The sequence below is a fragment of the Phacochoerus africanus genome, chromosome 6, assembly GCF_016906955.1.
Source record: "Phacochoerus africanus isolate WHEZ1 chromosome 6, ROS_Pafr_v1, whole genome shotgun sequence".
In the NCBI taxonomy this organism is placed as follows: Eukaryota; Metazoa; Chordata; class Mammalia; order Artiodactyla; family Suidae; genus Phacochoerus; species Phacochoerus africanus.
The window spans coordinates 76,634,805-76,660,242 of record NC_062549.1 but is presented as its reverse complement, the minus strand read 5'-3'; the positions used below and the strand labels follow the sequence as shown (position 1 = coordinate 76,660,242).

At 45.8% G+C, this 25,438-nt stretch overlaps 1 protein-coding gene across 1 annotated transcript in view; it reads left to right on the top strand.

The window, feature by feature from the left end:
• The first annotated feature begins 15,649 nt into the window (after window positions 1–15,649).
• LOC125128685 (XK-related protein 4-like) overlaps window positions 15,650–25,438 on the top strand; it is a 207,540-nt gene continuing 197,751 nt past the window's right edge. The window contains exon 1 of the mRNA XM_047782867.1: window positions 15,650–16,443. Coding sequence (XP_047638823.1) covers window positions 15,650–16,443 — 794 coding nt within the window. The remainder of the gene's footprint in view (window positions 16,444–25,438) is intronic.

Below are 25,438 nucleotides of genomic sequence, written 5' to 3'. Positions count from 1 at the left end.
AAGGCAATAGGAGGCACAAACTGAAGGGGAATTGAACTTTAACGAGGAAAAAGGATATCTCTCTTTCTACTTTCTAAACTTTCTGACACTTCACATAGATATTTCAAGTAGGAGATTCCGGATCGGTAGGTAGGTGGGTAAATAAGATATACAGGTATGTATATGTTTAACTATGAAACATTACTGGGAAATAATCCCTCCAAAAAGTTCATCCAAGTCAGGAAACAAATAGGAAAAACTTAAAGCCATTGAAGGTAAACAGCTCTAGAGAGGAATCAAAATAGTGTTTTTATTTTATGTATTTTAAATACTCTTTAATACATTTATTGAGTTATTTCTAATAACCTTGACTCTGTCTCCTGACCATCCTTTTCTACAAGAAAGTGGTTGCCACTGTCGTCTGTAACATTAAGATGATGGGTAGGATGCCATGGAATACTAGGTTTTGTTCCACTAAGATTTCTGCAACAACACAGCCTTGACTATATCCACTCTGGATAGATTAGAGTTGTTACTATTGTAATAAAAAGGGAATCCCCCCCTCCAGGTTTCTTAGTGGTCAAATTATATCAGTAGCTGGATCTGTGATGTGGGCACATTTAGGGACGCCCTACGGTGTGTTTCAGCACAAGCAGCTAAGAAGAACATCTGAGTATTTTGTTTTTACATCCTCACAATACAAATTCCTTTTGTTCATTGGTTTCACTTAAATCATTTACTTGACTTTGAAAAGCACAACCATGGCTAAATCCTGTTTTAAGAGCAGACATGCCCTTTCATTGGTATCCAAGAGCCAGAAGTTCTCTCTGATACCCCAGGGACCTGGGAGTAAGCAGCTGGCTGTGTGGTCATCGATCCAGTTTCTGAGTGAAGGTCCTTGTCCTCTTTTCCACACTCCTCACCTCTTACAGGTCCTGAAACTTATATTTTTAACACACTTGGAAACATAGCCCTCTGCAAGGATGACTTGGCAGAATGCTTTGGTACAAGCAGGTAGCTCCAGGGCTATTTTGCATCTCAACGGGGTTATTGTCAGGGTTTAAGGGCAACACAAGATTCAGGAGTCTAGAACTTCTTCCTGCTTCCCTGTGTTGAAATTAATACCATGGCAGTGACAGTTCTTGACTTCTTTCCCCCCAACCCTGGAACTTCCTCATTTTCCTCATGGAGTATCTCTTGTACTCATACATGTCACCTATGAAAAAGCTTTCCTTGATTCAGGGATGTCAGCGGGGTTCCTCAAGCTCTGACAGCAGGAAACTTGGTCCCACCTTTTGAAAAACAAAGTCCGGCTGAGCTTTGTGCCCTTGGACTCAGTGACTCTGGGGCCCAACCAGAGAAAGACCCACCATCAGTGAATGAAGCCCATGCTGTGGTTTGTAACTTGCCTGTTCAAAAACATACTCCAGGAGTTCCCATTGTGGTGCAGTGGTTAATGAATTCGACTCAGAACCATGAGGTTTCGAGTTCGATCCCTGGCCTTGCTCCGTGGGTTAAGGATCTGGCATTGCTGTGAGCAGTGTGTAGGTCGCAGACTCGGCTCGGATCCCGCATTGCTGTGGCTCTGGCATAGGCTGGTGGCTGCAGCTCCTATTCGACCCCAAGCCTGGGAACCTCCATATGCCGCGGGAGCGTCCCTGGAAAAGGCAAAAAGACAAAAAAAAAAAAAAGAAAATACTCGTGTTGAATATATGATGTAACATTCATGCAGTAATTAACTCCAGGGTTTTCAAGGCCTCGAGAGGCTGTGCTGGCAGGACAGTCCACACAACCTCCATCACCCAGGCCTCGCATGCTTAACTGAGCCAAAGGTCTCATTGCAATCTTCCTTCTGAGGCGTATTCTTTGGGAGACCACAGTTCTCTTTGTTTTCCTTCCTATGAGAATCAGAGAATGAGATCTAACCTTTGCAAATTTAGAAAACAAAAACTGCATTTGAGCAGAGAAAGTACTTGCTAGGCTTTTATGCTATTTAATTACTCACATTAATCCTCAGTACCTTTCTAATATATTTATGTAATTCCTTAGGATTTTCCCTTTGTCCAAAAATAATACCTCTATATTTCGGTGGATGTTTTACTCACTAATGTCAGTTTATTATCACCTTTTAAAAAGGGTCATGATTCAGTTGAATTCTGTTGAATTCAAATTCTCCTGAGATGGTTTATGCGAAAGACAATCACATCTTCATTCTTCCTGACAAGTGGTTTATTATATTTCCATAATTTATCTGTAACGCACACTGGAGTATTTTGGAAGCAGCAGAAACATTAAATACCTATTATAATCCTGGGCTGAGTGTTGCTGGGCGGTTTTGTTTTTTTGTTTGTTTTGATTTCTTTTCTGTGGTTTTTCTGAAAGTGCAGTACGAGAGAAAAGAGAATTCCTCCAACACTGCCCATTTTAATTGTTTAGGTTTAGTCATATCTTTTTTCTATTAGAATTACTAAAAACAATTTAAATCTACATCTAATTTATGAAGAAGTTAAGTTGAAATGTAAGGCCACCAGCTTTTTCAATTACTTCCAGTTTTATTAGACAAACAATAGGGTGTTTCTCTTTCCACCGCCTTCCTACCTTCCTATTTTGTGAGGCAGGCGTGAGTCACCTTGGTGTGCGGCAGTTCTTTCTCAAGGAACTTGGAAACTTAATTAGAAGAAGGTAGTTCAGCAGCTGCTGGAACCGGGCCCAGTCCTCTCCCAGACTTCAAAGGGAGCTCCCCCTGCAGAAGGGATTCAGGAGGAGAGGGGAGGTGAGCCCGGGGTCTCTGGGCTTTTGGAGATCTGCTGGCTCTTCTCCCCATGGACCACGGAACCCGAGGGGGCCAATCTAGAGGAGGGTCAAGGGCTGGGGGATAGAATTTGCTCGTATCCATACCAAAATCATTTCTATTACAATTAGGATTTCAGGGGACCCACTTTTCACCAGTCATCTTGAGCATGTTGCATTTGGACTCCGAGTTTTGCAGATTCTCTTTTGCCTATGTGCCTCTCTTTCTGTGAAATATTATTGCACAAAGGTCAGTAAAACGCCAGGCTGTTTCATGCCTCTTTATTCTCAGAATTTTTTTTGCTCTGTACGGAACGCACTCCTTGCTCTGCCTGCCTGATGAATCCCTACTAATTCTTTGGGGATCTTCATCAAATATTGTCTCCCCTGCAGAGCCAGCCTTCTTCCAGAGGGTTACTGGTGCACAACTTTGAATCCTCATTCTACGGTACTGTTTTGTATTGTATTCTATTGTTTGTGAGTTGCTGATATAGTTTCCATACAATATTACTCATATTTGTGTCAATTTGCTACACTGGGCTAGAAGCTTTTTGAAGGAATGATTCCCCTCTTCTCCACTTTTCTCCTCCTCTATCAGGGGCCAGGTTTGTTGTCTATAAGTAAGTATATCAAGTTATTGTCTATAATTGTCGATATTGTCTCTAATTTTTACTGCAGTTTCACAGCCATCACATGAAGAAGACGTAACAGCTTCAATTTCTTTTCAGGTGAGGAAACTGAGGCTCAGAGAATTTGTTCAGAGGCGCAACATTCCGAAGGATAAACACCAGGAATTCCAGTCCAACAGGAAGTCACAGCCAATCGGACTCCAAAATCCTGGCTCACCTAAGGCATCACTCTGCCCACTTCCTGCAGATGGATACACGATGTCCATTTCAGACACTTAGAAGTTTCTGACCAACATTTGCTGAATTAATGAAATAATCAATTTTAAAAATTCAGACTACTCTTGGTCCTTGTGATCTGCTCATGGTCAACAAGAGAGATGCCTCTCTGGAAATCATAGACCCTAGAAGGCTAAGCTGCTGCGCTTACTCCTCCTGGAGAAGGGGTTGTGTGAATACAGAGGCTGGGTCCTCTGAACAACTCAGAGTGCACCTCTGTTATGGTCACGTAAACAGACTAAGACCCAAGGTTAACCAGCTAATGAGGGCAGAGAGGAAACTAGTAAAGAGAGAGTTTGGATCTGGACATGGCAGTGTGACTTGCCTGTGTGGTGCAGAGATGCTTTAGCTACCTTGTTCTCCCTCTGCACTTTATCCCTGGGCCCCAGTTAGCCTCTTGTTTTCCTGTACTTCCTTCCTTCTGGACTAGGACTGACTGTTGATGACCTGTTGACAATTCCCCTTTGTTGTAAGTCGCCATGCTTTTACTTTCACATAACCTTTGGGTTTTGTGTGACTTTTTGATGCTGAGTGTGGGGATCAAGGGAGAAGATGTCTAGTGGAACTTCTCTTGGGTCTAAAGTGTGACCTGAGCCCAGATGCATTGACAACATGACTGTGCTCTGGGCATGTGTTGATAGGGACTCGGAAGAATACGGGACGAGACTTCCGAAGCAGAGCAGGCAGTAGGAGTTACTCTTTCGATATTTCCTAATAGTGCCCCAGCTACTGGTTATGGGTTGTGGAGATGGGGTGCCACTCAGGGAGGGCAAGGACAGAGTAAACCTGGGAAAAGATTTGGAAATGCTGTGGTGGGAGGTCTTTGTGGCACATGAGCCTTGGCCAAAGGGCTGACTTGAGTGAGGTCAAACACCAGCAAAATCTTGTCCCTGTGATGCTGGCTAGAAGAATCATATCACAAAAATGTCCTATGGTTCTGTGACTCAGAACTCATATCTGTTTTGCTCTCTATTAACCACAAGCCTCAAATGCCATAGCCGCAGAAAGGAGGATCCTGGTATAGATGGCACTTAGAACCCAGATTTCTGGGCTCCCGGTGGAATGGCCCTTCAGTCTCACTATACCACCTCTTTCTTTTTTTGACCATGCCCGAGGGATGTGGAAGTTCCTGGGCCAGGGATCGATTTGGCACCACAGCTGCGACCCGAGCTACAGCGGTGACCATGCCGAATCCTTAACCCACTGCACCACTAGGGAACTGCTGCCTCTTCATAAGGAAACTCAAGCTTCCGTATTTTTCTGAATGGCATAGAACAATGACTGGCCTCAAAAAGTAGAAACAGAATTTTAAGGAGATGATTTTGTTGAATATGAGTTCAATTGATCTGTATTTTTGTTTAATCATAACTCAGAGTCAACTTCATGGCAAACTTCAAAGTCAGTATCCTCTTTAAAAACCATTGATGTCATTTCTTTATAGAAATCCCAAAGTTGTGTTTATAGTTTAAATGCTTTTATTTATTTTAACAACAAAATTATTATTTATTATTAATATTATGTCCTATGTCTTACTTTTGAGCTTTAATAGCTTTTCTACAAAAGAAAATATTGTTGGAGTGCAGAGATAGTTTTACTTGGCATCAAGACCATTAGAAGACAAAATTTCAAAACAAATTATTACCCCCACTGAGCTAGGTAAGCAGTACTGCAAATAACTTCACAGGATTATTATGAAGGTGCAAAAAGAAAAAAAAAAGCAAAAACAGAGAGGCAGAGAAGGAGGGAGGAGGAGAGCAAAGGCTATATTAAAAGCATATGAACAAAGTCTAAAATGTATTAAAGAAGGGCCATAATGTGTCTCTTTGGTTGACCTTAAAACTCTATCATATATGTTACTTTTTTTGTACAAACTTATTTCCAATAAGACTGTGATTTCTTATCATTCTATAAAATCTATGTAGGAACAACTTCATATAAAAACATTTTCCCAACATTGAAGGACTTAGAAAACAGACTGGAAAAGTTTGCTCTCAGATAAAGATACTGTATCACTAATGCGGTTGGCCCTGAAAGTGTATCTAGAAACCCACCAACGAGGAAGTCACTTTATTTCCGCTTCATATGTATGACCTCCATTCTCCCTCTTGGTCCTCTTCCAAATTGCAGCTGATCCATCCCCCAAATCTTTCCCCACTTCTTCCTCATTTCCTCTCTCTGTCTTTTATGAATTTTATGCATGTATGTATGTCTATATGATTTTTAAGGCCACAATCACAGCATATGGAAGTTCCCAGCCTAGGGGTCAAATCAGAGCTGCAGCTGCCAGCCTACGCCACAACCACAGCGATGCAGGATCTGAGCTGCACTTGCGACCTGCACCATAGCTCGCGGCAATACCAGATCCTTAACCCACTGAGCAAGGCCAGGGATCAACCCCGTATGCTTGCAGATACTGGTCGTGTTTGTTACTGCTGAGTCATGATGGAAACCCCGCAATGTTTATTCATTACCTTCCACATCCCCAAAGTCCTACAGGTAAAATGCTAGTGACATATCTGCGCCAAAGCAGGGGAAGTAAAGTAGAATAGAGAACCCTTCCTATCAGCTTCTAACGCTCTTGGAGTGGGAGGGTCATCTTCCGCATCTTTATAAATCTCTTATTTTTTCCAAGTTGTTAGGTTTATTGGCATAAAGTTGCTCCTCAGGTCCACTCCTCTCTACCTGAGGGCGTGTGTTCAGTCCTGTGTGGCTCATCTCCTGTTCACTTAGCCCCCTCTGCGGTCAAGATACAGAACAGCCCCATTACCGCAAGGATCTTTTAATAGCCATCACCTCCATCCTTAACCCCTGGCAACCACTCTTTGTCCTCCATTTCTCTATTTTTGTCATTTGAAGAATATTATACATACGTTTGATGGGTTCTCAGAAGAATGGAAGAAGCCCCCTCCGTTGGAATGTAGCCGTTGAGTTGGACAGCAAGAAACGACAGCCTTTGGGAAACAACCCCCAGGAAAGATTAACCACCTACAAAGATGGCCTGCCCCCTGTATGTCAGTTCCTGTTGCTACACTTACCTGGTCATGAGACTCAGACCCAACCCATCTTCTCACATTGTGTCCTTTTTTCCATAAGTATCTCTGCCACAATCACTGGGTCCTGTAACTTGACCCCCCCACCCTTTCCCCAAACTGTGGAACCTTCCTTTCATAGTCCCTGCCACAGGTTCCCACCATAGACCCTCACCACAGAGTCCCACCATGACCCTTTGTAAGACTCACTTCTCCTGGCAGTCAGGGCTGATGCGATCTTAACTCAGCCCATCTATCACAGAGGATCAGTAAATTTCTTGCTATACCAATTGGGCCTCATGTGTTCCTCCTTCAGCGAATCTCACAACATGCAGAATGGATGAGTGATGAAGTCATGCTGTACAGCACAGGGAGCTATATTGAATCTCTTGGGATAGAACATGATGGAAGATAACATGAGAAAGAGACTGGATATATGACTGGGTCACTATGCCATACAGCAGAAATTGGCACAACATTGTAAATCAACTATACTTTAGTAAAAAATGAACTAAAATGAATCAATTCATGATTTTTTTAAAAGACTGTTGTATAAAGGGGACCCCATACTATTCATTCATTCTCTTGAAATTGGCTTTTTCCCACTCAGCATAGTCCTCTGCAGATCAGGTTGTTGTCTGATCACTAGTTTGTGTCTCTTAATTGCTGAGTAGTGTTCTATGGCGTGGAGGTGCCCTGGTTTGTTTAGCCATGTACCCACTGAAAGATGTCTGGATTGTTTCCAGTTTGGGGCTGTTATGAATAAAGCTTCCACAAGGATTCCTTTTGTGTGAACATAAATTTTCACTTCTCTGGGATAAATGCCCAGGACTACAATTGCTGGCCATATGGTAGTTACATGTCTTATTACCCTTTTCACGTCTGGAGAATTTGAAGCGATGCCCCTCTTTCACACCTGATAGTGGGACACTTTTGTCTTCTCTTTCGATTGACCCGTCTTGCTTTTCACTTTATCGATTTTATCCATCTTTTCAAAGTGCTGATTTTTTCAACTTTTCCATAAACTTAACTTTAGAATAATTCCAGATTTACAGAAATGTTATGAATGCGGCTCCGAGAGGTTCTGCGAGCACCTCTTACCCTGTTTCCCTTATTGCTCACTTCTTATATTCATGTCTTTATGTGTGTCACAACTAAGGAAACAACACTGGTCCATTATTATTAATCAAACTCTATTGTATTCCAATTGCACAGGCATATCCACGAAGGTCTATTCCAGGAGCCTGCCCAGGACTCCATTACATTGTCACCTCCTGAGCCTCCTCTTGGATGTGGTACTTTCTCGGATTTCCCTTGTTTTGATGACCTTGACGGCCAAGGGGAGAAATGTCAGGTATTTTGTTGGATGCCCCTCAGTTGGGATTTGCCTGATGTTTTCCTCATAAGAAACCTCTTAGGTTTGGGGGAAAGAAGATGACAGAGGAGAAACTCTCATCCCATCTTATCAGGAGCCTCTGCTACCGATGTGACTTATCTCTGCTGGCGCTGACCTAGACAACCTGGCCAACAGGACGTCCCCAAGTTTCTCTGCTAGAAAATTACTCCTCTTCCTTTCCCATACTCTATTATTTGACAGTAAGTGCAGGTCACACGGGAAGGGGGGGTGGTGGTGTTGGGGAGTGGAAGTTCAGCTCCTTCTTCTTCTTCTTTTAATTCTCCTACTTTCTTTTCAAGCACCAGCATCTACTACAAATAAAACTCTTTCTTATTCAACAGCATAGCATTTTTTTTTTAGCATTGTCAAAGTGCTAGTTTGGAAATGGTGTGTTTTCTGCTTTTTTTTCCTTGCAAATGGACATTTCAGCTATGCCAGTGTTAAGCAGGTTTTAATTGTCTGGCTTGGGGACTTAATCACCATTTACCATTTTGTTCTTATGGGAAAATATGTTTTAAGACCTCAATGATTCACTAACATACTTCAGAAACAAAACACACTTCCCAGTCGGAGGCTATTTTGAAATTCAGAAAGAAATCTAGGGCCCCCTCTTTCTTTCTGCATCAGATCTAAGCCTGTGCACCCGGCACTGGAGACATTTCATTTCAGACCCTAAATTGCATGCCATTCTATTCCTCTTACTCTGCTTGGGTTGCTATGCCAATTTGGAAATTAAAATATTAAGGCAATTCAACCTTCTGAATTCCTCTCACCATTTTTGGCAGTTTTATCCCTCAGCACTCAGCTGCTGCTTCCCCAACTTACCTCCAAACTTTAAATTACCTGGTATTGCCCTAAATTTTGTTTAAAAGTCCATTTTTTTTTTAGCATTTCAGAAGTCTATGTTTTTGCAGCTCTAGCCCTTTGAAGGCCACGATTATAGTTCTAATGTCGTCAGAAGATGACATCTAATGTCATCTAATGCCTAATGTCATCATTTCCCTGTTGGGGAAAATCTGTCCCAGAATATTTATCTAATGCCCCTTAACATGACCGACACAGCATTAGGCTCTGGGCACAGAGTACATGGAGGGTTGATGAACTATCACAAATCACGAAGGGTCTTGTACAAGCTCTCTGACTTCTCCGCTTTGCTACTGGAATGGTTATTCGAAAATAGAAAACCAGCCATGTCTTTTATTTTACATGCTTCAAGAGTATTTTGGAGAAAAAAAAAAAAGTAGAGCATTTTAACACAATAAGAACTGTGATACCGGGCAGTCTTTCAAACTCTCAAAGTCTCATTTGACTCCCTTTTTAAATAAATGGTGGCGGGATGTCTGTCTGGGGTCTTTCACAAATGTGTCATGAGGTCTTAATAAGGCAAGTGTGTCTAAAAGACGTTAGCTGCTGTAAAACACTGGAGAACTTTGACTGGAAAATCAGAACGATGAGCAGGCCTCTTTCCGGGAGTTAGATTACCTGAGCCTTGCAGGCCAATAGGAAAATGTTCCTTCTTAGATGGAGCAAGACAATGAGCAGCTGCAGGATAAGCTGCAGGATAGGCTGCCGCAGGGGCCTGTGACCAGAGCAGGTGTACAGAGCTCAGAGGACCCTCACACTGCCACGCTCTGCACTTGCCATGTTTTATCTTTGAGTTTGTGTTTTATGAGCAAAGTCTGATGGGACAGTGGAGTGAGTGCCAGGACTTCAGAGCCTCCCTAGGATGGTTCTCAGCACACCACCCACCACCTCCTTGTCCTCCAGCCTGACCTGGCCTTCCCTTCATGCCCTCACCCCGTCCCATAATCACTGTTGCCCTCCATCCCCCACGGGCACCTGGGCATAGAAGGGAGAGTGCTGGGGCTGGGGTGTGCCCCATGGCATTTCAGGGTGAGGCAAGGCTGGGGTCCTCCCCTCCTTGGACCGCAGCTTCAGCTGCATCAGGCAGGTCACCTCCCATGCACCCTGCCAGGACCCAGGTACTAAGCATGTCCAGCAAGAGAACTGCCATCTCTGAGGAGCTGCTCGTCCACTGTAGGGTGGGGCAGAGACTGACTTTCCTGCCCCCAGCTGGGGTCCTGGAATATTATTTTACACGGGGCCCCACAAATATGTAGCCAACACTGATGTGCGTTGATGAATCTGACTTGTTTATCTAAAGGAGCTTTCAGACTGCTGCCTTGTTGGGAGGAGAGCAGGGGCAAAGACAGGAAGACCAGTCAGGAGGCGGCACTCCAGCAGGAGATAACTGAGAATCAAATCAGAGCAGTCTCAGGGAAGATGGTAAGAAACGAGCCAATAAAAATCGATTTTGATGTAGAGCCCAAAGTGTTTGCTGCAGATCAGATATGAGTCTAAGAGAAAACTGTGGTCAAGGGTGACTCCACTGTGTTTGGTTTGAGACACTTAAAGGACAGAGCTGTCATTAACTGAAACGAGGGAAAAGGAACAGATTTGGGGGGAAGATCTAAAGTTCAGTTTCAGATGACTTAAATTTGAGGTGTCTATTAGGCATCCAAGTACAGCTGTTGAGAAAGCGGTGGGGTGTATTCCAGGGCTCAGGGGACATATCCAGGCGGGAGAAGTAAATGTGGGAGTCCTCAGTGCATAAGCAGCATTTTGAAACCTAGGATTTCATGACATCGAGGGAGCAAGAGTACATGGAGGACGATTTGAGGACTGAGCCCTTTAAAGTCAGAGGAATTAGGGGAGTTCCCATTGTGGTGCAGTGGTTAACGAATCTGACTAGGAACCATGAAGTTGCGGGTTCGGTTCCGGGACTTGTTCAGTGGGCTAAGGATCTGGCATTGCCATGAGCTGTGGTATAGGTCGAAGACACAGCTCGGATCCTGAGTTGCTGTGGTGTAGGCCGGCGGCTACAGCTCCAATTCGACCCCTAGCCTGGGAACCTCCATATGCCACGGGAGTGGCCCTAGAAAAGGAAAAAAGACAAAACAGAAAAAAAAAAAAAAAAAGGCAGAGGAATTAGCAAAGGACCTAGAATGAGCCGAGCAGCAGGCTTTGTTGTTGTTATTGCTTTTTATGGCTGCACCTGCAGCATACGGAGGTTCCCAGGCTAGGGGTTGAATCGGAGCTGCATCTGCTGGCCTACACCACAGCCACAGCAACGTGGGATCCGAGGCATGTCTGCGACCTATGTTGAAGCTTGTGGCAACAGCAGATCCTTAACCCACTGAGCAAGGCCAGGGATTGAACCTGCATTGCCTTGGATACTAGCTGGGTTCTTAACCTGCTGAGCCACATTGGGAATTCCAGAGCAGTAGGCTTTGAGAGAGGGAAATAAACCAAGAGTACGCGCTGAGGTAAAAGCTAAGTGAAGAGCATATTTCAATGAGCAGGGAGCGATCAACTAGGTCAAATGCTGCTGACGGGTTCAAGCAAGATGCAGGCTGAGATGTCTGGTGAAGTGGAGCTAGATGCCAGGGGGTTTGGTGAGAGCGGTTTCGGTGGAGTGCTTGTTGGTTTCTTTGATTGCATTCAAGAGGTCAGGTGAATGGGAATTGAAGAAAGCCAGATTGGGCAACTCTTGAAGGAGTTTGTTGTAAAGATTTCACAGAAATGCGGTGCTAGCTAGAAAGGGAACTGGAATCAAAGGAATTTTGTTGTTGTTGTTGTTGTTCTGTTTCAGTGTTTTTTGGTTGGCTTTTTTTTTAACCTGTGAAATAGGAGCATGTTTATACAGGATGGGGGGTAACCCAGCAGAGAGGGGAAATTGATGATTGTGGAAATTAGTGTTGACTTTGCTCCTGAGCTGTGAGGGGATGGGAACTGGTGAACCAGTGGAGGGTCCCCCTGTAGAGACAGGAGCTCAGCACGGGTACAGATGCTCGTTGGGGGGCAGGACAGGTGCCGAGAGCTTTGTGGGTTCTGTTCTGTTGTGCTTCATTTTTCTCAGTGAAATGGAAAGCAAGTCATCAACTGAGACTAAGGCTGCAGAAGGAGGTATCGAAAGTTTGAGATGGGAAAAGAAGAACAGAGAAAAGATCATTTAAAACAGTGGGAAAGTGGAGTTCCCATTGTGGCTCAGCGGGTTAAGAACCTGACATAGAGTCCATGAGGATGCGAGTTTGATCCCTGGCATCCCTCGGTGGGTTAAGAATCTGGTGTTGGTATGAACTGTGGGGTAGGTCGCAGATGTAGCTCAGATCTGGCATTGCTGTGGCTGTGGTGTAGGCCGGCAGCTGTAGCTCTGATTCGACTCCTAGTCTGGGAACCTCCATATGCTCAGGTGTGCCCCCACCCCCCCAAAAAAAATCCAAGTCCTGAGATGTAATAGGCTTATGGGATTAGAGACCTTTAAGAAAAATCTTGTATACAAAGCACAATAACAAGCATGATCTCAGCCAATCCTCATATTCATTCTCTTAATTAGCCAATGTGCCCACATCCTGGGGCCAGGACGTAGCAGAGCTTGGATGGGAATGCTCTTTCCCTGGCCTCCTGCTTCTGCACACCTCCCACTAACTCCCACTACTTTCCAGAGTAAAACTTTAAAAAGATGTCTGGACGGTTTTGCATAAATGTATTACTAAGGAAAGTATTACTGGTTATTTCTTTTTTAGAACCTAACAGGATAAGCCTAATAATTCCTGGTTCCATGGAAACATTAGTTAGTACAGAATGTAGCATTCCTTCTGTTGTGTAACGTTCTTTCTATAAATTCATACATTCATTCAACTAATATTTATTGAGCGAGTAGTCTGTGCAGGCAGGCACTGTGCTAGATGCAGGGGATACAATGGAATAAGAAAGTTTCCACTTTAAAGGAAACTTCAGGCAGCTCCAGGCCTCCAGAACCTCGGATCCTCTGCAGCCTTGTCATGCCTGGTGCACTGTAAGACACCTCACTTGACCAAGAATACACTCTATCCTCCGGGACCCAGTTACCTAAGAGATCATTCTTCTCCCCAGTGGTTTGGCACAAAGTGAGATCAGCTGTAGTGCCCTGGAGATGGAATCTTAGATTTGGACCTTGGGGAAAACCCCCCAGGTATCCACCCCCCCAAAAAAAGGCTGATTCTACTCCAAGAAGGTGCAATTTTAAAGCTAGATTTAAAACACACCCTTGGGGAGTTCCCATCGTGGCACAGTGGTTAACGAATCTGACTAAGAACCATGTGGTTGCGGGTTCGATACCTGCCCTTGCTCAGTGGGTTAACGATCCGGTGTTGGCGTGAGCTGTGGTGTACGTCGCAGACGCAGCTCGGATCCTTCGTTGCTGTGGCTCTGGGGCAGGCCAGCAGCTACAGCTCCAATTCGACCCCTAGCCTGGGAACCTCCCTATGCCGCAGGAGCGGCCCAAGAAATGGCAAAAAGACAAAAAAACAAAACAAACAAACAAACAAAAAACCACACCCTTGGCTCGGCAACCTAACCGGTTCCATGGTCCTGCCATGACTCTTATTCACCACTTGGCCATGCCTTTTTAGAAATACTGGAGTTGTACATGTCAGGTAATGTTTATGGGCTCCTTGGCCCAACAACCTCCTGTCAGGCTGACAGGGAAAGGCCAAGTAAGGCTGTCCAGGGAAGCAGTCCTTAAGAAGAAAGGATTGGGGGGATGGGGCAAGGCCCACCCTTCCAGGCTGGGTGCCAAAACAGTGGAGGAGCCATAGCATAAGACGTCTATGCTATGGGGCGTCTATGTCTACATGAGGAGAAATTCTACTCCATAATGCCAGGAATTAAGAATGGCTCAGACACGCGTTCGAACAGAGCTTGAGGTCTACCCTTAAGCAGGAGGGTGTTAGGTTTTGCCTCCAGGTTTAGAAAACCACACTGGTGTTCTTCGTGGAGGTGAAATACGTGTTGCCTCACTTCCCTCTGGTCTTAAAACACGTGAGTCACAGTATAATTTAAGAATTACTCTCCCTGTTTTTTACATTTGCAAAAGTTGTGAGACAAATCAAAGACTAAGATTATACGCACACACACACATACTCATACATATATAAAGGATCCTATATCTATTGGATCTTTAAGTCTTTTCAGTCCGCAAAATGTTTCAAATTCTCTTTATATGTAATTTGGTGAACCACTTGGATCACTCATTTATTTTATTCGAGTCGTTTCTGGAGTTGCGGTACTACACAAGCCTGCAAATCCTATAGCTCTAAGCGCAGGTAATTCTCCTTTTGGATTCGGGGAGGTGGCGCCAGCTCCGGGCTCCGCCACTCCCCGCCTGCGGGCCGGGGCTCCGTTCCCGGTTCCCCGAGGAGGCCGGCCCCGCCCGCCCGCACCCGGAGCCGCCGCCGGGGGTGCTGCGCGTCCCACCTGCCGGAGGATGCGGCCGCGCGCCGCCGCCCCTCCAGGTTCAGCCGTCTTCCAGGCGCGGAGAGCGCGTGGGGGTCCCCGCCAGGCTGTAGGGGGCCCAGGCTGCGGAGGGCTCCGGGCCGTCCTTTCACCTCCCCGAGGTTGTCCCGGCCCGGCCCAGCCAGGCGCCTGGAGGCTGCGCGTCCCTTCCCCCGAGGGCGCGGACTTGGGGCTCCCGGCGGGCCCGCCCGTCCTCCGCGGACCCAGATCCACGCTGGGCGCCTTCGCGGCCCTGCGCGCCCTCTACCCCGCCGCTCTCCGAGGCCGGGCACACCCACGGCCGCTGCCAGCAGTCGGGGCCCTGGCGTCCGAGTTCAAGCCAGTCCCCCAACCCTCGCCGGCCCCAGATGCGCCCCCAGCCCTTTCCCACGCACCCGCGGCTCCGAGCGGAACACAAAGAGGCCTGCGCCCCGCAGCCCTTGCCGCTGCCACACCCGCGGTGTCCACCCTCCTTCGACCTCCGCCCCGGCTGGACGCGGGGACCACCCCCCCTCTCCGCGCGCTCCCGCCCCTCCCCCAGGGTCGGTCCAAGCCAGCCGGCGCGCTCCGGAGTCCCGAGAGCTAGGGCCCGAGACCGCCTCCCCCTCCCTCCCCCGGCCCCGGGGACCGGCCGCCCCCACCCCGCATCCAGCCGCGCTTCCCGGTCCCCGCCCCTCCTCCGGGGCCCTCCTCCTCCTCCCTCGCCCCTCCCGAGCCGGGGTGGGAGCGGCGGCAGCTGGAAGAGAAGGGATGAGGTCATCCTCTCCCTCGGAGTCAGCTGGTGGAGGAGAGGAAGCGGGAGGAGGGAGCGCGCGCGAGGGGAGGAGAGGAATGTGCAGGTCTGAGGAGCGCGGCGGCGGCCGCTGCTGCTCCTGCTGCTGGCGGCGGCGGCGGCTCGGGCGGCAGCCGCGGGGCCGGGACAGCGAGCAGCGCGGGCGGCGGGCCGGGGCGCGCGCCGGGCGCCGCGAGCAGCTTGGCTCCGCGCAGGCAGCCAGGCGGCGCTCCTGCCGGCTCCGGGCGCGCCGCTAGCCCGGCCCAGCGCCCAGCCCGGCGGGCGGCGGGCGGCGGCGGCGGGCGGCGGGCGGCAGGCGGCAGGCGAGCCGGCGCAGGAGCAGGAGGAGGGGAGCCGCGTCGCCAGAGAGGGAAGCCAGGGCGAGGCGAGGAGGTGGCGGGAGGAGGAGACAGCGCGGAAAGGTGTCACATAAAGGAGGGCGCTCCTCCGCTTCGGAGGCATCATGGCCGCTAAATCAGACGGGAGGCTGAAAATGAAGAAGAGCAGCGACGTGGCGTTCACCCCGCTGCAGAACTCCGACCACTCGGGCTCGGTGCAGGGATTGGCTTCGGGCTTGCCGTCGGGGTCGGGAGCCGAGGACGAGGAGGCGGCGGGGGGCGGCTGCTGCCGGGACGGCGGCGGCTGCTCGCGCTGCTGTTGCTGCTGCTGCGCCGGGAGCGGCGGCTCGGGCGGCGGCTCCGGGGGCTCGGGCGGCCCCGGCGGCGGCGGCGGCGGCGGCGGCGGGGCGGGCTCAGCGGCGCTGTGCCTGCGCCTGGGCAGGGAGCAGCGGCGCTACTCGCTGTGGGACTGCCTCTGGATCCTGGCCGCCGTGGCCGTGTACTTCGCGGACGTGGGCACGGACATCTGGCTCGCCGTGGACTACTACTTGCGCGGCCAGCGCTGGTGGTTCGGGCTTACGCTCTTCTTCGTGGTGCTCGGCTCGCTCTCGGTGCAAGTGTTTAGCTTCCGCTGGTTTGTGCACGATTTCAGCACCGAGGACAGCGCCACAGCCGCCGCCGCCTCCAGCTACCCGCAGCCTGGAGCGGATTGCAAGACAGTGGTCAGCAGCGGGTCTGCAGCCGCGGAAGGCGAGGCTCGTCCTTCCACGCCGCAAAGGCAAGCATCCAACGCCAGCAAGAGCAACATCACCGCCGCCAGCAGCCGGGCCGGCGGCAAACACAGGTCTGCGTCCTGCTCCTTCTGCATCTGGCTCCTGCAGTCACTCATCCACATCTTGCAGCTCGGGCAGATCTGGAGGTACTGTATCACGGGTGGGGATGTTGGAGGGAGATTTGCTGCTGCTGCTGCTATTACATCCCCACTGCTTTGCTGTTGCACGAAAATCGTTTAGGGGTGCTGTGGGAGTAACCCTAGTCACACTCTTTCCGTTTTTGTTTGTTTGCTAGTTTTTCAAAACTGGTTTGGCATTTTAAAATTGGTCATCACGACCAGGGGAGGGGGGGCGTGGGAGAAGTGAGAAGCAAGGAAGAGGCAGCAAAGTGGCTTTGAGCACCTCATCCCTTCTGTATTCCCACTCACTAGCTTCTCTATCTATATGCTATCCACCCCCCAGTGACACACACGTTTTTAGTGACACTGTTTCAGTGAGTACAGAGGATGCCTATCACACCTTCTAAAAATCTCCTTTAATTATGTTGAATTAGAGGTGTATATTGCAATTTGGATGGTGTCTTTTGGTTCCTGAGAAAAATCGCTATTGCTAGTTAGATGGGAGTTGTTGCTGCTCCAAAGTACTCGCCTTTTAATTATCACTAGAGAGAAGTCCTGTGCTTCGAATTAAGCTTAGTAGGGACACGCTTGCCTTTTTGGAAGGCTATCGATATTTTTATTTATGTTTCTCTCCAAATACGAGTAAGTACACTTTATGGGTCCCAGACTTACTCTTATGTTGCGCTTTCTGATTATTTCGCCGTATCTGATTTCTCATATAACTAAGAACCCGTGGAAAAGGGTTGTGCATCTCGTAAACTTGGATCACACTTGGCGTCTTCATGGACTCGCTTTGTTGCTTGTCATCTGATCTTCCCAGTCTTTTTACACAGACATCACTCCCACTTACAACCTGAATACAGGGCTAAACTCTCTGGGCAGAGGGAACCATGGTTTGAGCCATCACTGGCTGGATTTAGGAATATAATGAAGCAGTGTGCTCAGACACGCGTGGCTCTGCGTTGTGCTTTTTGAAGTGACATTTTACCTCTACAAAAATTCTTTCCATTGAAGTATTTGCATGCTAACATCCTGGAGTTTTGTCTTTTTGCTTTGTGGGGTTTATGTTTGTTTGTTTAAAATGACCTAGTTAAGTGTAAGTGAAATGAGGGAACTTCTCCACAAGTGCACTGATATGGGACTACTTTCTGCTATGCCAGTGTCCTTTTCAATTTCATTTGCAGTTATTTTTGTGATTAAAAAAAATTTTAAGTCCTGAACTGTGATGAGTTTTCCCGAGTGGAAACAACTTGGAGAATTTGTGGAACAGAACTAAAAACTTCTTTTTCTTTATGGTGAACTACAGTGTTTTTCACTGGGTAGAGTAAGTGTGCTTATTTTTCAACCTTTCCCAGCACCATTGCTTGTAAATCATTGCCTTAGACAGTGACCTTTCAAATGGTAAAAGCTTTTCTTTTTTTAAATAGATACTTTCTGGAAAAGTGCTACATTGTATGCGATCAGACAAACTGATGTTGGAAACCTCCATATTTTGGACTCCAGGGATTTTTGAAGTGTCACCGAAATGTGCTAGCTCCATTTCTTGTGGTTGACTGTTGCAAAGACAGGCTTGATGCTCTTCTTCAAGTTTGATGAAGAACTCAAATGCTGGGTTTAATTCCTGGAATTGTTTTGTGGCTAGGATTCATGATTAGCAGTTTTACTCTGGTAATGTGATGAATGACACTTAACTTTCTGTTTGTGAACTTCTGCAAACTTTATGCCGGCTTTAGAAATCACTCACTTTCACCTTTAAAATTTCTAGATTTATGTTAATGCAAACACTTCTCAGTTCTATTAACTGAAGAACTACCTATGCTTCTTACAGATTGATATGGCATGAAAAATCAGATCTCAAACTCTAAGTCTGAGGAAGTCCTTTTCATTATGGTTGTGTTTACTAGACCTGCTAAACCAAACATTTTCCCAGTTGAAAAATGATGTTGATATCTCAGGATAGAAAATGCAGAAAGTCAGAAATAATTAGGAAAAGACAAGGACCTAAACACATCTCAGTGAGACCACAGCCACTGGGTCAACTGGCCATATGGCAAAGCTGTCCAAGGGAAGGAGGGAAGCGGGGAGGGTTGGATGCCAAGGAAAACCCCAACTTCTCAGACAAATACATTAACCAGCCCAACCCTTGGAGAAACTGTAGTCATGTGGCTCCTTTTTGTTAAACATTTCTACCCTGTTTTCCTTAAGGGCTTTGAAGTTTATTCTGCTAATGCAAAGTCATCTGGGAGGAAGTATTGCTGGACATGTTTTCAGATGTTTGTCTACCTATGCGGAATAATGTATTTAATATGCATATCTAAGTTATCTAATCCTACTGTTCTTGGATTCTGGTTAAGTAGTTGAAGGATAATGGGGTAACTAGGTGGAAGCTTGGTCTAAGACTCAGCCTCATTTTCGCCTTAGGATGTTAAAGGCAAAGCAAAGCAGAACAAAAAACTTTAGCTGGATGTAGGAATTTGACATGGGATCAGAATTCATGGGGTTTGACTCTCAGACGCACTCGGAACTGTTTCAACTTCTCTGAGTGTAGACTATTTGAAGGGAACTTGGGGGATGCATCTTTGGTGATAAGCTGGTGAGATGCAGTGCATCTCGGATCACTGTGTAAGAACATTATCTTTGAGCACTGTGGTTCTTTAAATGAGGAACATCCTTCTGCTTTTTCTAGCTTTTCTTTGCAATGCATTGTACACAAGGTTTGCAGAAAACACCAGGGTATGAATGGTTCAAAGCTCAGAGATCATTACTCATGTTTTTAACATGCTACTTTCTAAGATCAATAGAATAGATTTTAGCTAGGTTGGTAACTATCCATTGTATTTCCATAGCATTCTAGTCATTTTAGGTAAGAGCCAGATGCTAAAAGCTCTCTGCAGATAAAATCCTTTGAAAAGACATCAAAGTGTTTGCTTGTTCAGAAAAAGCTATTGGAAACATTTTGGACAAGATTTGCATGTATTCGGACATTTGTTACAAATGCAACCACCCAAAGCGGGATACATACTCATTTTAATTAAAGTTTACTAATGGGAAATTAATGTCAGCTTTTAAAGTCACAGGAGTTGATACTAGAAAAGAGCCATTTGAAATAATGAAGTGAATATTTTCTACCATGTGAAAAAAGCAATCATGGCTTTAAAGGAATCGTACCTACAAATGAATGAGAAAGTACTTTGCTTTCTTGTTCATATCGTGTGATTCCAGAAGCTATGAAGAGGGCACTTCAGCCAATGGGAATTATAAATGCCCAGTGGAAACAGTGTTTGGTCTTCATACCCACAATCAATTATATCTAGATGTCTTCTTCCTTCAGGATTTAAGACGTTTCTTAAAATTCAAGCTAAATTTCTCCTCACATTTACATGTGTAGGTGCATACATATTTAGTTGTTTTCTAGCAAATAGGCACATGGCAAAGGGTAAGTCAATGGGTGATGGAATGGAGAGTATTTTTATCATTTTGGGTTTTGTTTCTAAATAGCTTATCATGAGAGTCACCTGGTGAAAACACAGCTTTTCCTGCATCTCTCATGCTTGATCCCCACAAGCTGTTAACATGTGTTCCAGGTTTAAGGACATGGGAAAATGACGGGATAAACAGTTAAGCAGATCTCCCCACAGCAGAACTTCTCAAAGCGTTTACTTACTAAGCTATTCTGCAGTTGCCGATAACTTTTTAAAGGCACACCTGTTAAATACTCTCAGAATTCAGTGGCACACGAAGCACTCCAAGAAATGTTGTTCTATGCCATTCTTCAACCTGGCCAAACAAGAAGGATGATAACCAGGGTTTTATACAGCACTTGAAAAATCTGCAAGTATTTTTATACTCCTTATCTAATCTAATCATTAGTATGTCTCAGTATAAGAGAACTGGCTCAGAGAGATTAAGTAACTGGCACAAGTTTATCCATCTCTTATGTGATGTAGCTCAGAGTCAAAACAAGTCAAAACTGTCTTACCCTGGAGTCTGTGCTCTTTCTGGCTCAGTTAGCTACTTCCAAATGCCAATTTGCATAATAAGGACAACAATGTATAAGAAATGACAATTTACCTTCACTGAGGTTGGCAAAATTGGAGAGAAAGCTGAGTTTAGACAAGTTAGGATGTTTCTCCAATAACACACCTGTAGTTTAATGGCAGAACAGGGGCTAGAGCCCCTGTCGTCTAAGTCCTGTGCTCTGCTTCCCATATCACTTGGATGAGCTGAGGCTGTTGCATTAAATCCCAGCTGGGTAACATGATCTTATAGTGGCATTAATGATTAAAGGGCACACAATGTATGTGAAGAAGCAGAAAGTGCTTTGTAAATGATAAAAAGTTCTAGCGATAAACAACCGGTAGGAAAATAGCATATAGATTACGGCTTCAACTATTGAAAAAGTACCTTACTGATTCTGAGTTAGTTCTGCAGAATTGATCTAGGTCAGGCAAGATGGGTCCCCTTTTCTGAGTTTAGTGAATGGCTCTTTTCCATATATTTGTGGTCCATCTGCTGAATATTAATTTATCTATTCGTCTGAATTGAGCACCTGCAAAGCTCTGTGCTAGGTACTAATCATCCCCAAACGAATAAAATACACATCTTCTTTCAAGAAATCTGCTTTCTGATGAAAAAGACAGATAGTAAGCAGACAATTTCAGTACAGGGAAATAAGCACGTGGTAGGAACAGGAAACTCAGACCACCTCAGGGGTTCAGGTAGGACTCTCGAACAGGGGATGTCTGAGCTAAGGTTTGGCTGGTGGGAGATCTGCTGGCATTGGCTGTGTAGCCGTGGTTGTGCCCATGTGTGAGGGCAGAGAGGCAAGAAGGAGCAAGGCAGGTTTAGGGTGTGCTTTGCGTTGAGGGTGAGTGAGAGATAGCACTAGAGGTGCAGATGGAGAATTAGTTGGGCTGGATAATGAAAGGAATGTAGATTTTATTCTGAAGGCACTGAGAAACCATCGAAAGATTATAAGAGGGAAGAGCATTGACAAAAGTGGTAAAACCTTGTTAGTCGAAGGAACGGCAAAACCAAAAAGTTGAAAGGTTCAGAGGGGGTGTGTGTCATCAGTTCCTCTCTGACTTGTTCATGTCTCTTTCACTCATAAAAGTTCATTGATTTTAAACAAATTGAGCTTGGATGGAATGAATTGGACCATATAAATAGGCCCAACATGGTGGGAAAGTTTTCGTAAAGTAAATTCTTGGCAAAGTTTGTGTTACTGTTTGAAGATATTTTCCCCAGGATATGGTGGGCTTCACCTTATTGAAATTTAGATCTCCTGGTCCTTAGAAAATTGTTCCTTGTATTGGTGCAGAACTTCAGTTTTCAGAGGGTTTCCATCTTTTCTTTCCTATGTGGTCCTCCGAATCATCTTTGAGGTGACACTTGCGTTTTGCCCTTGTGGAAATTGAGATAGAGAATTTTAGATGTGTCCCTCTTTAGGTCATGTAGTTTTGTAGACTACATGACTTAAAAAAAGAAATATGGAAAATGGTTGCTGTAACTGAGGATTAGGTAGAAGAGAAACCTCTCAACTTGAAAGCTCTCTGGGAAGCCCTGAAGGATTATGGAAGAGATTTTTGCATAGACCCTCTGGGCAAAAAGGATGAGAACTACAGGAAGAGATTTTGAATTGACATAAGGAGAAAAATGTTAAGTGGTCAAAGGGATCCCAAGATCAGCTAATCCTTCGAAGCACCGAGTTCCACATCACTGGCGTGTCTAGGCATAGGTTGGGAAACTGTAGGCAGAATTGCGGTAGAAGAGACTTTATTACACAGAGGGTTGAACCTGACTGTCTCCCAGCTCTGAGATTTTATGCAGTGGACATGTGCTGCTCCAAACGCAGTGGACTCACCTTTGCTTTTCGTGCATGAGAGAAGTAGGAGTTCGCTTGAAATACTGCAGCCGTGTCACTTTGAAACCTATGCATTGGTTTATGGACCCTGTGTCTTCTCCAGAGCATCACAAATCCACACCACTTCCTTGAGTGCTGGGCTTGGTATTTAAATCTCTGAGTTAGCTAATGGATGTAAATCCACACACCATCTGACAGTCCTCTGTGCATTTACTTGGGCTTCTGTCTGAGCTGGAATCATTTATGCATAAATCTGTGTGGTGGATATACCTATTTCAGTATCTCTGTAATCAGCGCAAACATTTTCCTTTTTCCACTGACATAAACTGTACCCTGTTCACAGGGGAAAAAAAAAGTTATACTTATTTTACCCCATGAAATTGTAGACTATTCTGCAGTGGTGTCTGTACAAATAGATGCTGTCATTTTTGAACAGGTCCAAAATTCTTGGGTCAGTAGCTTTGAAGGTCTTTCCATAGCCACTTACAAAAAATATCCTTAATGTTTGAATATCCAGGTATATGACTTGCCATTCAATGCGATCTCTTTGTGCACAGTTTGAGTGGAATGGTCTACCTGTAAATTTAAAGAGCCCCAGTCACTGAGTAACAGATAGAAAGATTCCCTTTCGTATGGAATCGTGGGCTAATCTGGTTAGCACATTTCCTTGACTTGTTTTTAGAATTTGAAAGGCCCCCATTCTAGGCTTATGGAAGCAAGACCTGGAATCAGAATTGGCTTCATTACTCTTATGCATTATCAAACGTAAGGCTCAGTGTGGTGCTCGTCATGAGAACGTGCTTAGCAGGTATAGTCTTGTAAACTGGTTGAAATATGTCGATGGATTTCATAGAAAAAAAATTCAGTAATTCTCAGCAAGAGATAGTCTCTTGAATGGCATGTGTAATTCTGACCCACCCACCAAGTAACTTCCATCTAGGTGTAGGATGGTGTCGTTGGCAACTGTTGGCGTGGCGGGTTGGGAAGGAAGGTCATGGGCAAAGCTTCATGGAGTTGCTCTAGTAGTTGTGGAACTTCTGCTCACAAGAAGACATGTCCAGGGAATATTTGTTGATCTGTGAATGATGCCCCGGTGTTATTCTTTCTTCTTTATAAGAGTGTCACTGCACTTGCTGCCTTGTTGCTTCTTGAGTTTCTAGTGGTACAGAAAATTGGAAAAGTGAGCCTTACCTGTAAAGGATACACCCAATCACACAGCTCTGTTTTAGGTTACTAGTGCTGGGGAGTGGGGATAAGTGTCACACAAGACCAGTTATCCTCCGAAAAAAATGAAGCAAGAAGCCCACCTTCACGTTCCTGTTCTTGCTGATGGAAAAGTCAGACTGAGGAAGCCTTGGGATCAATATTTTTCACTTCATTCTGACTTACACCTGACCTTTTAAGAATATAGTTGTATACAGAATGATTTTTTGTATTTCTGGCACTCCTGTTTGTCTACTCACACAGCAAGGCTATAGCTTCCACTGTTACCACCACCAACACCATCATCACTGTGATTCTTGCCTCCATGAAACATTGCTTCCATGTCTAGTATATGTACGGCACTAATCCAGATTACTATTGCCAGTGAAAAGAAAGATGAGTCAAAAACAGAAATAAATCAGTCCAAAACCTCCTAGAGGCCAGAGGTGGCTTGAGTGACACTGTTAGATCTTTTTAACCCTGAGATGAAGGGAGAGGGTCATAGGTGGAGTCTCAACAATGGACCTTTTTTTTTTTTTGCTTTTGCTTTTGCTTTTTTAGGGCCACAGGTGCGGCATATGGAAGTTCCCAGGCTAGGGGTCAAATTGGAGCTGCAGCATCGCCCCCCCCCTACCCCGGCCACAGCCACAGCCACAGCCATGCCAGATCCAAGCTGCCTTTGCAACCAACATCACAGCTCACGGCAACCCACTTTAACCCACTGAGTGAGGCCAGGGATCGAATCTGCATCTTCATGAATACTAGTAGGATTTGTTACTACATGACAGAAACTCCTCAACGATGGACCTTATTTAGACAGGCAGCTGCCCTTTGGAGAAATGGACAAAATGGGGCGTCAGCAGAGAGTATTTGACTGCTTGGTGGCTCAGACCCCAGGTAGTCCCCTAACCAGGTTACAGGTGACAGCTGATGCAGCAGAGTCCCTGGGGCTCCCCGGCTTAGAGCTTCTTTTGGTCTCTTCCTTCTGGGCTTAGTGTTCTGCCTGTATGATATGACTGGTCAGAAATAATATTCACAGTTCTTTCTGGGTTTAACATTCTGATCCTACTCTTAGACATTTCCTTTTTGCTTGCCCAGACCCCTGAGTATGTGCACCAGAAAGTCTATTCTTCTGAGGCTTTTGCTACCGTGTGTGTCATGCAGTCAAACGGGATCTACAAGGGATTTTCCAGAGTTGACAATATTAGTGTCTAAAACCCAGGAACTGGTATTATTTATGCATGGAGAGAGATTCTTAAGCTTCTTTGTATAATGCAACTTATTTTGTATCATTGCCAAGTTTTAGTTATAATCAAATTAACCTGTTTTCATGAAAACCCATATCTAAGTCTTTGAAGCTAATGTCCAAAATGTTCCAGACCACTCATTCCAGAAGAGGTGCTGTAGACACTTGGAAAGCCAGACTTGTCTTCTGCATTTCTCGTGATGACGTGTGCACAACTGGAGTTGGTATGATTAGGAAACAGGAACTGTGCTTCCCAGGCTTAAAAAGAACTGTCCATTATGTCAACGAGAAGGCTGTTGTCAGAGCTGGATTTGCTTTTTAAATTAAAAGCTTGTCCTGGGTCACACTGTCACAGATTTAATATGCTGGAAATTGAATTGAACTCTATACAAAGATACTGTCCCCAGGCCTGCACTCGTTAGAGAACAGGCCCAGGTGACACTCTGCCAGCGGAGATCACTGCCCTGACCTTTCCTGATGGGGGGTTACCTGGATCTCGAGGAGGTTAGAGATCTCGCCTGATGCTGAACAGTATTCAACCCCATGGCAACACTTCAGACTTTTACCTTTTTCTTTTTTTCTTTTTTGGGCTGCCCCATGGCATATGGGGTTCCTGGGCCAGGGATCAGATCTGAACTGCAGTTTCAACCCAAGCCAGAGCTGTGACCACGCAGGATTCTTAACCCTCTCTGTTGGACCGGGGATTAAAC